Source organism: Fusarium mangiferae (genome assembly GCF_900044065.1).
Source record: "Fusarium mangiferae strain MRC7560 genome assembly, contig: FMAN_scaffold008, whole genome shotgun sequence".
In the NCBI taxonomy this organism is placed as follows: Eukaryota; Fungi; Ascomycota; class Sordariomycetes; order Hypocreales; family Nectriaceae; genus Fusarium; species Fusarium mangiferae.
This window is the reverse complement of record NW_024573928.1, coordinates 1,928,557-1,942,245: the sequence shown is the minus strand read 5'-3', so window position 1 is coordinate 1,942,245 and position 13,689 is coordinate 1,928,557. Positions and strand designations below refer to the sequence as shown.

General features: G+C 48.0%; 6 protein-coding genes across 6 annotated transcripts; 2 read left to right on the top strand and 4 right to left on the bottom strand.

The window, feature by feature from the left end:
• Positions 1-1,133: 1,133 nt before the first annotated feature.
• FMAN_11597 (uncharacterized protein) lies at positions 1,134-2,320 on the bottom strand (the record flags this gene model as incomplete). Its single annotated transcript, XM_041834432.1, has 3 exons — positions 1,134-1,574; positions 1,623-1,987; positions 2,038-2,320. The coding sequence occupies 3 exons, from the start codon at positions 2,318-2,320 to the stop codon at positions 1,134-1,136; spliced, it is 1,089 nt and encodes a 362-aa protein (XP_041684696.1).
• Positions 2,321-3,712: 1,392 nt separating this feature from the next.
• On the bottom strand, positions 3,713-4,013 carry FMAN_11596 (uncharacterized protein; the record flags this gene model as incomplete). The annotated part of the gene is made up of 2 exons (XM_041834431.1): positions 3,713-3,939; positions 3,992-4,013. 2 exons carry the CDS (start codon positions 4,011-4,013, stop codon positions 3,713-3,715), a joined length of 249 nt encoding a protein of 82 aa, XP_041684695.1.
• Positions 4,014-5,627: 1,614 nt separating this feature from the next.
• Positions 5,628-7,991, top strand: FMAN_11595 (uncharacterized protein; the record flags this gene model as incomplete). Its single annotated transcript, XM_041834429.1, has 3 exons — positions 5,628-6,040; positions 6,088-7,534; positions 7,590-7,991. 3 exons carry the CDS (start codon positions 5,628-5,630, stop codon positions 7,989-7,991), a joined length of 2,262 nt encoding a protein of 753 aa, XP_041684694.1.
• Positions 7,992-8,572: 581 nt separating this feature from the next.
• Positions 8,573-8,847, top strand: FMAN_11594 (uncharacterized protein; the record flags this gene model as incomplete). The annotated part of the gene is made up of 2 exons (XM_041834428.1): positions 8,573-8,708; positions 8,759-8,847. The coding sequence occupies 2 exons, from the start codon at positions 8,573-8,575 to the stop codon at positions 8,845-8,847; spliced, it is 225 nt and encodes a 74-aa protein (XP_041684693.1).
• A 544-nt stretch (positions 8,848-9,391) lies between these two features.
• Positions 9,392-11,135, bottom strand: FMAN_11593 (uncharacterized protein; the record flags this gene model as incomplete). The annotated part of the gene is made up of 3 exons (XM_041834427.1): positions 9,392-9,687; positions 9,731-9,978; positions 10,030-11,135. The coding sequence occupies 3 exons, from the start codon at positions 11,133-11,135 to the stop codon at positions 9,392-9,394; spliced, it is 1,650 nt and encodes a 549-aa protein (XP_041684692.1).
• Positions 11,136-11,692: 557 nt separating this feature from the next.
• On the bottom strand, positions 11,693-13,460 carry FMAN_11592 (uncharacterized protein; the record flags this gene model as incomplete). The annotated part of the gene is made up of 2 exons (XM_041834426.1): positions 11,693-13,374; positions 13,424-13,460. 2 exons carry the CDS (start codon positions 13,458-13,460, stop codon positions 11,693-11,695), a joined length of 1,719 nt encoding a protein of 572 aa, XP_041684691.1.
• Positions 13,461-13,689: the final 229 nt, after the last annotated feature.

Here is a 13,689-nt window from a genome sequence, read left to right as displayed (position 1 = left end):
ACATTATTCGATCATAAATGGAGCGCAGGAAATAAAAGTATCGAAATATGAACTATATCTGGTGTACAAAGTCGAAGTGGGAACCATTGCGGCTCCGAAGTCTTAATGTCCGCGTTACAGTTCGCCCTGTTAGTCAAGATCCCTTAGTGCGATCTTCGATGACGGTTCATGTACGACCCTCACGATATCCGAGATTGCATCTTAATCCACCGAAAGAAGTGTCTTACGAGGGGAACCCGCTCCGTCGTATATCGGTGTTACCAGAGTGCTGGTTCTCTCCCGACGGCGCCGGAACCGAGCGGCTCCGGCCATAGTTCCGCCGGTCGCAAATGCCTCTCATGAATACCGAACCGACTACAGTAACCAGGAAATTTCTCTCGGTGGATTAATTCAGGGCTGAAAATTCAGTATATCTCAGGTCACAGGTGCCTCAGCTTTGGTGCATCTTGAGAAGCCTGATATTTGGCAATGCCTGCCAGTAGAAACTAGAAAGGCTCTGACAAGGGGGACAACAAGGGCCGGGAATAGCACATGCTTAGCTCGTTCAACATCAATTAATCAATGAAAGTTTCTAGGAAAAAAGCTTTTAGTAAAATCCGTCTTAGTATCAGAGGGTTTCTTATAGTGAGATACTGCTGAGGAATATTGCGGGTTTCTCCAGACTTCATTCTGGGGTAACTTTGCTTTTTCTGAGTAATCACAAACTCTCTCCACGATGTGATAACGCAGGTAATCTCTCGTTTCCCCGAACGCCACATTCAGTTTTCATCTCATCTCACCAATGATCCGCCCGATGAGGCCTTTCGTACTAGTACCCATGCATCAGCGTCAAGCAGCCACAATTCACCGGTCGAGCGGAGCCGCATCTTAGCGCACGATTTACAACAGGGGCCATCACATCCTTTAGTCCAGAGACAGGGGTTTGTTACGGAGCCATCTTTCTCACTGTGAAATATCTATGTTATTGAATGCATTAATATCGTGTATGTCTAATTATTCTAGAAGCCAAAAGAGAGTTTGAGCGTCGGGTATATAGTGTGCCGCTGTGATCTAACCGGGAGGGTTATCCGTTCCGTGAAGACAATCCAAATCTAAAATGCTAATTCAGAAAAGGCTCATCGAGAAGTTTTGAGCTATTCGGCGGGAAATGGCAGTGGTTCCCGCTTCAAATGCCGGGTAGAACTTGACTCGCTCTCGAGATCATCGTAATCAGTACGATCCCGATTCTCTTTAACAACCTCGATCTGTGTAGTCTTGAAAGTTCTGGAAACCTGGATGCCGTCTTCCTTCCTCTGAGGCAACTCGATATCATTGCCACCAGCTTCAATGAAAGTCTGATTGTTGCCCGGAAAGACAGAGCCCATCTTCTTTCCAGTGGTTGTCTTTCCGCTTTTTTGACCAGAGCGAGATCGTGAGTCGGAATAGTCGTAGCCATTGGGATTGCTGGCCTTGACAACCTTGGTGATGAGTTCGGCCATGTTCATCTCGATGTGAAGTTTGACAAGGTACGTCAGAGGATGGAATTGAAGGTAGACGATATCATTGGGAAGAGACATCATTGCGATCAGCAGGACCTTGTTCTGTCAGTAGAGTAGAGTGACATGGATATGCAGTTGACTTACGTCCATTGTCATCGAGACAGCAATCATGAACAAATTGACGTGGTATAATCGAGTATACTTGGTGAGACCGTTGGCGATGAGGCGAGATCGAACGAGGTAGATGAAGTAAAAGTTCAAGCCAGCATCGACGATCAAGAAGATGCACTTCTCAACTCTATCCCAGATGGCATTGACAGCAATCCATTTGGGACTGATCTGTAATCGCGCAGGGATCCAGACACAGAAAACACTGATATTGATGGCTAGAAGCACAAGGAACACAATGAGTTTGAGTTTCCATGCGTTGTGTCGGTTGACCATGAGGATCGAGATTCGGTTAATGATAATCTGTAGTAGCGACTGGATCTGAATGGCCCAAAGAAAGACTTGAAGTAGGTTAGACCATGTGAGGTCGGATCCGACAACGGATACATACCAATGACAAAGAAGACTGGGAAGCCTGGTGGAATGTATTGTCGAAGATACAACCATGTAATGGCACTCATGATCACACTGCTCGTCCATTCCATCCACACCAGGACAAGATAAATATTCGTCCTCGTCCCTCTCTTCCACGATTTTATCGTCTGCTTCGCAGCTTTCGTGCCCGCAAAAATCGACACGCCTAGGGAGAATCCCCAAGCGATACTCGCAATGTTCATATCATTGGTACTAGGCTTATGAAACTCATAGTGATCCGATAACAAAAGGCCACCCATCTTAGCGGGTTGGCGAACAAGGAATGTCGATGTAAAGAAGAACAAGAATGCAGGGACTCTTAGACGAGAATTCCTTGGTGCATATATTTGAAGGAAAAGGTGCAGACGCTAGCTCGACTCAGGGGCCACGAGGAGGCGTTGCATCCGTTAGAGCGCGCACTCTTGCGTCTGAGCCTGGTCCTGGCTGCCTGGATGTTGCGCTTTTGCACCGGGATACGGACCGCTGAAGATCCTTTGTGTGGGAGGTTGCAGCCCAGTTGTCCGGACCCCCTGATGCTCAATCTCTTTTGGGAGTGTTATGACTGCAAGGTACCCCGCGATGTGTGATGTTGGTTACAGAGGTGCAAGATCCCGGGTCAATGGAGTTGAATCAGGCCACTTGAGGATTTCCTCACGGTCTATGAGTTTACCTTCTGGTCAACGTATACATCGACATATCGCCTTCGTTCCCGTCTTTTCCATCTTCTGTCAATGGCAGATTTGATCATTTGGTTCAATCACTAATCCGTATCTAAAAGTCATCCCCAATCATCACTATTGGCAATCTTGCATACAAGACCCTGGACGAGTATTTGCTTTTGCGGCTCCGCATCTTAGCGTCCATCAACACCCAAAAACCTGGAACAGAATCCCAAGAAATTAGCCTTGATTAACTTGCACTAGGCAAAAGGGGCTTATCTAGCAGCAATTCGAAAAACGTGGTGTTGGGATGATTAGAGACGGGACGAACTGATCCCGGACAGAAGGTAATACCTCGATGGTTCGTGCCTCAAGCCTCATCGCGTGGTGTTGTCAAAATGCCATGTGCTTACCCTGGTCAATGCTGAGGGTTCGGCTCCGCGGTGGATATGGGCCTCAGCCCTGAGAGTGAGACGCGAGTCAATCTATCGAAGCTTATTTTTTGCATAGTCTGGGCTGTTACAGATGTCGCTCGGGGGAAAGAGGGAATGTTTGCGATACGAGATGTAGATCCCAATGTTGTTTCCCTAGCCTGCGGCTCAGATTGAGTGTTTCGGTTGGTGTTTTTGCGGCTCAGCCAACACGTGAATGAAGCCAATCGGAAGATTTGAACAAGACCCGAATGCCATGTAGATTAATATTCCAAAATTGGCAAGCCTGACTGAATCATCGAATTTTTAAAAATTATAGTGCTTACGTTGGGTAGAGTATCGGACACAATGTACCTCATTACTATCACGCGATGCAGTTGGCGTGTGAACCCAAGGGCCAAGACGTGGTGCCCAGCTCCTTCATATGCGTCATTCATGTAGTTGAATTGACTCAAATCATACACAATCACGTTCAATTCCTTTTAAGTACACTCAATATGAAAAGTCGGTGACAAAGCTTTATCATTCAGATACTAGATATCGCTGCATAATCCGTAACGCCTTAGTTACCCTTAACACGCTGGTCAGGGCTGCCATCCTTCTTCAGGCCACCGTGCTCAGTGGGCTTGTAGTCACCACCGCTGCTGTCGGAGCTTCCAAGGCCCTCGCCGGAGCCGGAAGTCTTTCCGCCCTGCTCGCCGGCCTTGTGGGGGTCGACCTTGCCGTGGGCGAACTCGCCGGTGCCGACACGACCGTCAGGCTGACCGTCCTTGCGGAGGCCGTCGTGCTCTGTAAGTTGTTAGATATTGTGGTGTGAAGGAGAGTAGGAGGGAAGATGTACCAGTGGGCTTGTAGTCAGACATGATGAAGTAGTTGTTGGGGGTGTTAAAGGTTTGTGAAGTTGCTTGTGATTGTTGATGAGATTGAATGCTTGATGATGAATTGAAAGCACAACTTGGAGATTTGTCCTTCTTTTATAAACATCGATCCTCTCATATTCATCCAACAAACGCTGAGACATACGAGCTCATTGACGTCATGGATCGAATTGATCGGGCTGTTTGTTCTCTGTTCTTCACCGTAAGTATGGTCGTAGATGTCATTGACTTTGCTTTGTTCAGTTGCCAACGCAATGTCGCACAAGAAATTCACGGTCAGATATTGGTGATCGCCCAATGCTCACCCCGCATTCAGACTAGATGATGATGCGGTGTAACTAACAACAAAAGCAGCCAAACCCGGGGTATGGGTCAATTTGCAACGCAACTCTCGTTTCAATTGATCAAAATGAAGTATCAGCTTGTCATTGATGAGAGAATCAAGTTAGACAGTCTCATTCACGACATCAAGGGAGATGTTTGCATGGATCTACTAGTCCCAAAGCACTGTCGTTAGATCTCACAAACAAACTTATGATGGCATAGACTATTTAGAGTAGCGTTTCTGATTGGCCAGATCGAGCTGCCCCTGAAGTAGCCGCTCACACAGCCCTATCGTAACAGAGACTCTGGCGATCGCCATGCACCATGACACTTGTATGTCCGGCGCATCTCCTCCGGGTGGCTGACGTTCACCGTTAGACCGCTTAGATTTATGCAAGCACTACAGCACAAAGTATATTCATTAGCGACAACGGATTAACTCCGTGCAAGCTGTTTTGGGCCATTACTCGTGGGCACATGCCTAGTATGAGGAGGCGCTTTGATCATGCCATTGTCGTCACATATTTCTCCATCTACCCGGGATAGTGAGATAAGCATGCCAACGCAGGTAGTTTGAGGCCAAACGACAATGGTTTACGCAGGCTTAAAGCATAAGTATTGTTCAGTGTTAATTACTCCAAAATTAGTGGCTGGTCTCCAGAAGAATAAGGTCTACTATCTTTGAGATCTTCGGGGAAGCCCATTGACCGCAATCAAGTGGCAATTGCGAGCAACAGCCTCGACCTCTGACCACAAAGGCCACGTGCATCTGAACTGTCTTTTTATTGTGGCCGAAAAGAGTCTGATGTTTTGAAGTGTATGTATGAACCTCATCCTGTGAAATAATAAGCATCACTATCGATGAATTATCTTATCTTCAAAGTTAGCTGCTGCGCATTCTAAAATGAACGGCCATACTACGACCTGAAATCAATCCTGCCTATAGAATATATTTTTGTTCTTCGCAAGATTCTCTGTGGACTCAGTGACACACAGTTGTATGCCAATCAGCGATTCCTGACAATGTGAGAATCATTCGAATAGTCCCACTCGACGTCTCAATTGTCCCGATATTGCGGTTGAAGCTTGGAATTTTGATTGAGCCAATGGCGCAAGCTGGATAATTGTTAAGCGCTGTGAAAAAAGATGTTGGACTCATCAGCCAATTGGGCATCACAGCTCAAATGATCCCTGTCAGCTGAAAGCCGGGTCAGAACCCCTCGCTCAAGAATCTGACTGTCGCATTTCAATGGATTATGGGTATCTCACAGTATCATGGACCCTTTATCGATAGCGACAGGTTGCGCCACTCTCATTTCAACCATAGGGTCGCTCTCACTGTCTATCAACTCCTTTGTTCGAACTTGTCGCGAGTCTCGGAGTGATCTGGACAGGGTGGCCCGTGAGCTGCTCTCTCTACAAACAGTCCTTGAACTTATTCAGGAAGACGTGGCTGATGAGAGCAAGGCCTTTCCTACGACTCTCGAACGCCATGTCTCGGGTATCATCATCAATTGTAATTCCGTGGTCGTAGAGCTACAAGAGTGTATCACGAAATATGGCGCCGATAGTCGACTCAAAACCAAGGCTGGCTGGGCCATCAATGGACAAGGAGATGTCGCAAAATTGCGTTCGAATCTTGAGGCTCATAAGGCGGCATTGGAGTTAGCTCTGGATATGTTGTCGCTGTAAGTAAACTAGCCATCACTCCAGACAAGTTGACTAACAAATGTAGGCACATTACCAAAGAGATCAAAAACGACACATCGGAGATTCGGAATGAGACATCAGCGATAAAGGATGATACGGCGCAAATTCTGGAAGAAATACTTCGCCTTCAGAAACGATTACCGAAGCAAGGAGGAAACGACTATATCCTTCAAAACTTTCTTGAGGAGCTGACGACATATACCGAGAAAGCCTTGGACGGGACGTCTATCGACGAAGGGGATTCTAGCACAAAAGCGGCGTCTTTTGTCCTTGAGACGGATGAAGGGGGCCAGAGGCCTTCTGATCCCGCTTATCTCTCTGATTGGGAGTTGGATTCTGCAGCAAGTGACCCAACGTCATACAAATTGAAGAAGAAGAGATGGGAAGAGCAACGACATGAGAAAAGCCTGGTTGAAGCAAAACTGAAAGATGTCCAACGATCGCTTGAGTCTCCACAGGAACAGCCCATCGCTCTCCGTTCGTCAAGTCAAGAGACACCCTCCAAGGAAGACAATAAGCTTGCAGTTTTATCCGATAACGTTTCAACCCAGAGTGAAACAAAACACTGGGAGAAAGACAAAGAATGGCAAGCTCCCGTACAGCAGGCATATCATCCTGAAGTCGAGCGTTCAACGACATCGGCTCAGTCTACTTCATCACAGAGCGATACGAGGGGCGTCACTGGAATGTACTATCCAGACTACGCAAGAGTGTCTGGGGGGCAGAGATCTCAGAACAGATCAATCGAAGCCAGTCAAGCCGCCCAGGGACGACAGCTCGAACCTGATCCTACGAAACATGACAGTGATCATAAGAACTCTCGCGGTCACAAAAATGAAGAAGCAGGGAAAACCAACGATATCTCAAGAAAAGCAACAAAGTCAGACCGCCTTCCTCTCACCGCATCTGCCGCGGTGTCATCAACACCAGACTTCCACTACTTAGAGGTCGAAACCTTCCATGGCAGATTATTGATCAACTGGCCCATGCCAACGGCAGTCACAGATCTCTTGTCTGAAGACTACTACATCGAGTCCTCCTGTAATAGCTTCACGGCGTTGACATGTTTAGCCCAGGATTTTCGTTTTCAGAAGGATACTCTACGGCCCAGGCGGTTCCTGAAGCCCAGAGACATAAAACTTGTCTTCTACATCCCCGTGACTACTAAAACTACTTCTTCTTGTTTTAAACGCCAGTGGGAATTCATCACTACTGCAGTCACCGGATTGACACGGCGTCTAGAGCTGGGTGGTGATGTTCCACCTCCATGGCACAACGTCGTCATCGTCGTGGAAGGACCCCCACGATGGGACGGAATTGATCCTGAGATTGAGATTATCCTCACAGAACTTGGTATACTTTATAAGACAGAAACCCTAGTAAGCAAAGTCGATGGCGTTCCACTGGATCCGCCTTATCATAAAGATCATTGCAAGGTCTCTGGCAAAATGATACATGGGACAATACACGAGGTTCGTTTAATACTTAAAGGAAAACCACACTCACCTTGTTCTAACGTCTTAATAGTATACAGTACAGCCAACAATCCGCCCCCAACACGCCTGTACCAAGAATATCATGGGTACCGAACCGCTCCAGGTGATTGCAGTCGCTCCGCAGTTGTCTCTAACAGACTGGGCATCTCATAAACCAGCCCTTTCAGCCAACTGGGCAGCAGCTGTTTGCGAGGTCTTGAGGCCAGAGTTCATAATGTCTTTGCCAGAACGTCAGATCAGAGCGATACCGTCCCCTGGGGAGTTTCTCAAGGGCGTTTGGACCTGTGAAATACGGTTCAGGACGTCAAAACACAGGCAAATCAACCAATGCGTCTTAACCTCTCCTGATCAGTTCCAAGCGGATCGTAAGAAGATGATCACACGGGCAGAAGGAGCTCGTGGGTTTGCCAGAAGGCTCTTTGGAAACTCTTGATTCAATAGTCGGTCTCACCCGTCGATGGCCTGCAAACCTCTCTTCATCGGCACGCTGATTGTTGATGAATGAAACAGCTTCATTAGGCTAGGTAGCTACAAGAGCATATGGGGACGAAATAGATCTCGCTAGCTTTAAAAAGACCGCTCAGTCACAATCCTTAATTGCGAAAAGCAAGACCTTTCGCATTACGGCAGTAATTCTCATTTCAAGTGTGAATAGATTCGCATTAGCCACCAGAGCTAACTGAGGTAATCCGTACCCTCTCTTCTTGATCTAACCCGAGGCTATAATGCTCATCATGACCAAACGGTCCCTTTGGTAGGATGTGTTCCATGTGAATTGCGGGGTAGCTGGATGGATAATCCTGTTTCCTATGCTAAAGGCGGGGTTAATTTGCCTAGACTGACAAAAGTACACGCACAATGACGAGATAATGGCCAACTTAGTCTTCCCACATAAGCTTAGCATCATTATAAGTATCGCCAACCATTCGCAAATATCAAGGTTCTCATCAAGTACGGCAACTTCTCCAGAAACCCAACTAATAAATATCTAAACGCCTCAGCAGAGCCCCGACAATGTCTGAGCAAAAACAAGCCACCCAGTCCTCTAAGGGCCCAAGCTCCAGCGCCGGCCACAACCCCTCGACTTGTTACGAAGTCGCTAAAGATGGAGGTTCCCTCTCTAATCGTAAAGCCAGTTACGGTATCGGAAGTGAGTCGTCCAGCTTATCCTGAGTCTACTTCATAATAACATGTCTCAAGTGGATGCCAACAGTATTGAGGAAGCAAATGCGACTATTGATGCCTATATGGGATATAATCCAGTTAAGAAGGAATTAGGGGGGAATTAGGGGGGAATTAGTAGCAAGTAGGGTACACTTACTAAGTTTGCTTAATGAAAATAGTATAGGAATAACTAATTAGCTATCTAACTTCACAGCCATACTTCAACTGTAGAGTTAGCAGATGTCGCAGGACCTTGAATCCCCAGCAGTACAGGGACTCATCCGCATATCTAGTGTAAGTTTTCTTGGCTCCCTAAGCCTATTGTCAGGTTAATAAATTGGCATCTGTGCACTAAAACCGCTGCCAAAACGCAGGCCAAAGTCAGGCCTACACCAGAGCTACTGGGTGAGATGGACCTCCATTCGATGGATGGAAAACACGTAACGTGGCGGTACATCGGGGCGGCTTGCCAGCAACGAGACGTGCATTTTCGAGCACTCTGTTTAGATATTCGAGATAGAAGACTTCATTGGGCGGAATGGAATGGGCTTGATGGGATGTTGATGGAAGGAAAGACGAGATCTCTGACCGCTGAGGCTCAACCTAATCCGCGTGGACTTGCTGGCTTCAAATTCCATTTGAATCTATTAAACTTTGAGTGCTCATGGCTTAATCCTGCTTCCTTCCAACGATACCGCCCTTCTTCAAACCAAGCCATACTACAATGGTGACGGTGCTGCAGCTGGCAAAGATGGTCCAAAACGCAGCCCGATAACCCTTCATTAAAGCCTCTTGGCGTTCCGTGATGTTAGAATGCTCTGTAAATGAAGCAGCGATTGCAGCTGTGATGGCTAAACCGACAGAGTTGCCGAATTGAGCTACTTCGTTGAAGACACCACCAGCAAGGGACTGCATCTCCGGGGGATAGGCATCAGATATCACGAGGTTCGACACAGTAAACAGTACTTTATTATATTAGCTTGGCCAGATTAAGGCGATCGAGCTTACCATCTGGGTTGACGGGTGAAAGGAACATGGCCCAAAACGGAGCAAGCCAGTAGTTCTCACCGACATCAACGGTCGCCATCAGAGGCGCAGCTACCATTGTCACAAGTGCTGAGACGACAGCTAGTGTGCGAACTTTTACTTTTGCTATGAGGAAGCCGGTGATTATGTTGACTGCTACGCCCATGATGACATGCGGCAGAAACCTAAGGGAGCTCTCTAGAGCCGACAGGCCCTCAACTTTTTGGAAGCTTCGGAGCCAGGGTCAGTAAGCTATTAAATTAGTCTCTCAAAGGACTCACTATAGCGTTGTGAAATATTCAATACCATTCAGCGAAGCCCAGCACAGGAAGACAGCGATACAAACTGATGTGAAAGACCGGTTCTTCCAGAGGCTGTTGGGTATCAAGGCTGGCTTTCCGCGGTTGACTTGATAGTCCATCCAGAAGGGGAATGCAGCCAACATGATAATTGCGACTGTTAGAAGGGCAATGTTTTGGGGGTCATCCAGTCTCTTGTATGATGATGAGATCATGGCAAGGACATAGAGCAGCATGCCGAGCGCAACACTCATGGTGGTGGCTCCGACCCAGTCAATCTCATGCAACAAGCGAGTCGTCCACTTTCGCTCAGAGGGTGTATACACAGAGGGAAGCGACCAGATTGCGCCTGTCGATAGACAAAAGTTGATGATTGCGCTCATGTAGTAGGCCCATCTCCAGCCGATTGTATCGGTGAAGATACCTCCAAGGACAAGACCGAGGGCGTAGCCAAGAGGACTGCCCATGCCGTTGATGGCAAACGCAACATTTCTCCAAGGTCCTTTGGGGAAGGTGTTTGCTATCAAGCTGACAGCTGTAGGCAAGCACATCGATATAGAGGCTCCGAGCAATGTCCTGAAGAGAATGACCTGAATGCCCGTCTGAGCAAGGCCAACAGCCAGTGTGAAAGCCACAAACAGAAAACTCCCAGTAACCCACATCAATTTGGCCCCGACAACATCCGCAATCGCGCCAAAGATGAGTAGTAGGCATCCAGCTGCGAGCGCATACACCGCTGCGGGCCAGAGGATGAGGTTCTCGGAAAGGCCAACGTCGTCAGCGATTTTGGGAAGCGCAGCGATGAGAATGCCAGAGCCCATGGTATTGAGAAAGCTGATGCCTGCAAGAGTGACGATGACAATTACACCTCTGGTCTTGGATATTCCCAGGCCACCTGAGTCCTGTGCTCTTGGGGCATTTTCTTCTTCCGGGGCTGGGGGGTTCAACTGCGCATCGCTGCCATTGCTGGTGCTGGCTTGATTGGCTGTTCTTAGCTTCGCTTTAGGATTGAGGGGTTCCAAGGGAATGATGCCGCCGTGGATCGAGGCAGAGCCCGTGTCCGTCGTGATATCGAAGCTGCGATCCATTTTGCGCTGTTACAGCTGGTGCCTGATGAAGGCGACACGAGATTGATGTCAAGATAAGCTCTTTTAAGTAGAATCTGAGGTCGCATTAATTGCTGGTAGGCAGCGTCATACTTCAGTCGAAGGGCGCGCTTCACGCTGACAAATGACATCAGTTTACAAGGTTCGAAATAACTCAATTGGATCTGTCGAGGATGTAAGAAATTCGCCAAGCATTCCTTGACTCTGCTATTGCAACGTTATTTATGAGAGCTCGATAACAAGTCATGCCTACGCCAATGGATAGCGAAGTGATTTGGTGGCACGCAGGGATTTTTGGCGCCACTGCTGAAGTTTCAGTGAGTAACCCCCCTAGGAATGTTGGTGGCCTGCTGGGGTCCATTGAAGAGAGTCAGAGGCCTTCAATCACTATCGCGACAGGCACTCCCTATCGTCGGAGAAAGAGGCACAACCGAATGCTAAGGAACTGTTTTTATTCTTATATCATGCGACAACTGATAATCGTCAGTAGCGCGAACAATCTCGGCTATGGATATATGCTAACAACAAAACAATACACTCTACGCCTTCTTCAGCGAACCAGCAAGTTGCCCAACCTCGACACCATTAATCTCTTCAGAAGCCTCATGCTTCTCCTTCCACTCCTCAACCAATCCCTTAAAGTCAGCAGGAAGATAAGGCGAAGTAAGTTCTTGGAACCGACTTCCCTTGCGATGTGTCTCAAGTCCCATATCCTTCATCAACATGTTGCAATAAGGCAGACCCTCGAATACAAGATCAGGAAGATCAGCTCCGTAACCGCAAGGGTATCGCCACTTGCCCCATTGAGTGTGAAGCATAATCTCGTCAGTAATCTCCTTCTCAGAAGTAGGAATGCGATCGATCTTGCCAGCGAGGAAAGCAGCAATCCAGTGGCCTTGGATAGTTGCGCATGTGGCTGTGCTGACGGTGGAGATCATACCGGCGAAAGCCAAGTCACGGGTCTTGACCATGCCAGAGGGGATCATGAAGCGGTAGTAGCGGAGAGGGTTGGCTTCCTTGGGCTTGACGTTAAGCTCTGGTTGGTTCTTGAGGCTAGGGTAAAGAGAAAGGACCTTCTCGTCGGCGGCTTGGGCCAAAGAGCGCTTCTTCTCAGTGGAGTAGGGTAGACCAAGCTCATCCTCTGCGAACTTGATAGTAGACTCCTTCTTCCAGCCAGTTGAGCAGATGATAGCGTCGGTGTCGATAACGTTGCCAGAAGCCAGCACAGCTCGGTTAGGCTCTAATGACTCAATATCATCGATGTGGACTCTGATCTTGCCCTGCTTAACAAGATCAAACAGAGGGCTGTCGTAGTTGAGGATACTAAGTCCACTACCGATCCAAAAGGCAGAGTGCCAAGGCTTGAGCTTCGCAAGCTCAGGATGAGAGTCGTAGCCAATAGCGCCAGTTACGTCGTTGCTCAAAGTCTTCCAGAAGTTGCTAACAAGGAATCGGCCGACAGAAGTTCCATGGAGGAAGTTTCGCACAGCAGGATAACCGTCTTCCTGACCCCAAGGACAAGGGCTGAACCAAGTCATCCATCGAATGTTCAACAACTGATCAAGTCGCTTCTTGAGAGGTGTGACGAAAGGAGGAGCGATCCAAACCGGACCATTTCCTGTAGGGCGAACAACCAAATCGACTGTTGCGCCATCTTGAACCAGAGCGTAAGCAACATCAAAGGCAGACTTGGCACCACCAACAACGATAGCCTTCTTGACGTTCAGATTAGGAGCCTCCTTGCAGAAGTCCTTAGCGTGGAAGAGAGGAGCACCGAACTTCTCAGCGTTCTTGTACTGGGGCATATTCGGTGTTGATGTGAGACCAGTAGCCAGGACCAATCTCTCGGTAGTGATACTTTCTGTTCCCTCGGGAGAAGTAACACTAACTCTCCAGCCAGCATCCCCATTTCGCTCCACCAAGTTCACAGCAGTGTTGAACTGGATTCGGTCGTGAATGTCGTAGTGCTTAGCAAAGTCGGTGAGATATCGGTGGAGGACTGTTCCAGGAATGTGGCTGTTGGGCTTGACGCCGTATGTCTTCTCTACCATGGGAAAGTCGGGGAATTCGTATGTGCCCTTCATGTTGTTGGACTTGAGACCAGGATAGAGACGGTTCTTGGACCAAGTGCCACCGCATGACTCGGCGGACTCGAGGACGGCGAGATTGGCGTGGGGGCTGATTTGTCTGATGGCTTTTGCGGCGGCCAGACCAAACCATCCTGACTTGTTAGTTGACGATGTCTCTGGAAGGGGGAGTGAGATGCTTACCGGCGCCTACAACCACGACATCATATGATTTAGTCATATTGTCTTGATAAAGGTAGAAGAATGAATGTTGAGAGGTAAAAGGCAAGATCGTGTATCCTCTATTAGTTGAAAGAAGCAAGTATGATGATGCAGACAGCCAAGGGGCGAAATGGGCTTTCTATATCTCTCCAACCACAAGCGTCGGGTATCCCCAAACGTCAGTTTCACTCCAAACCCTCGTCTAATCTCCAACTGACACTTCAGCTGAACCCCTAAAACAACCCAAC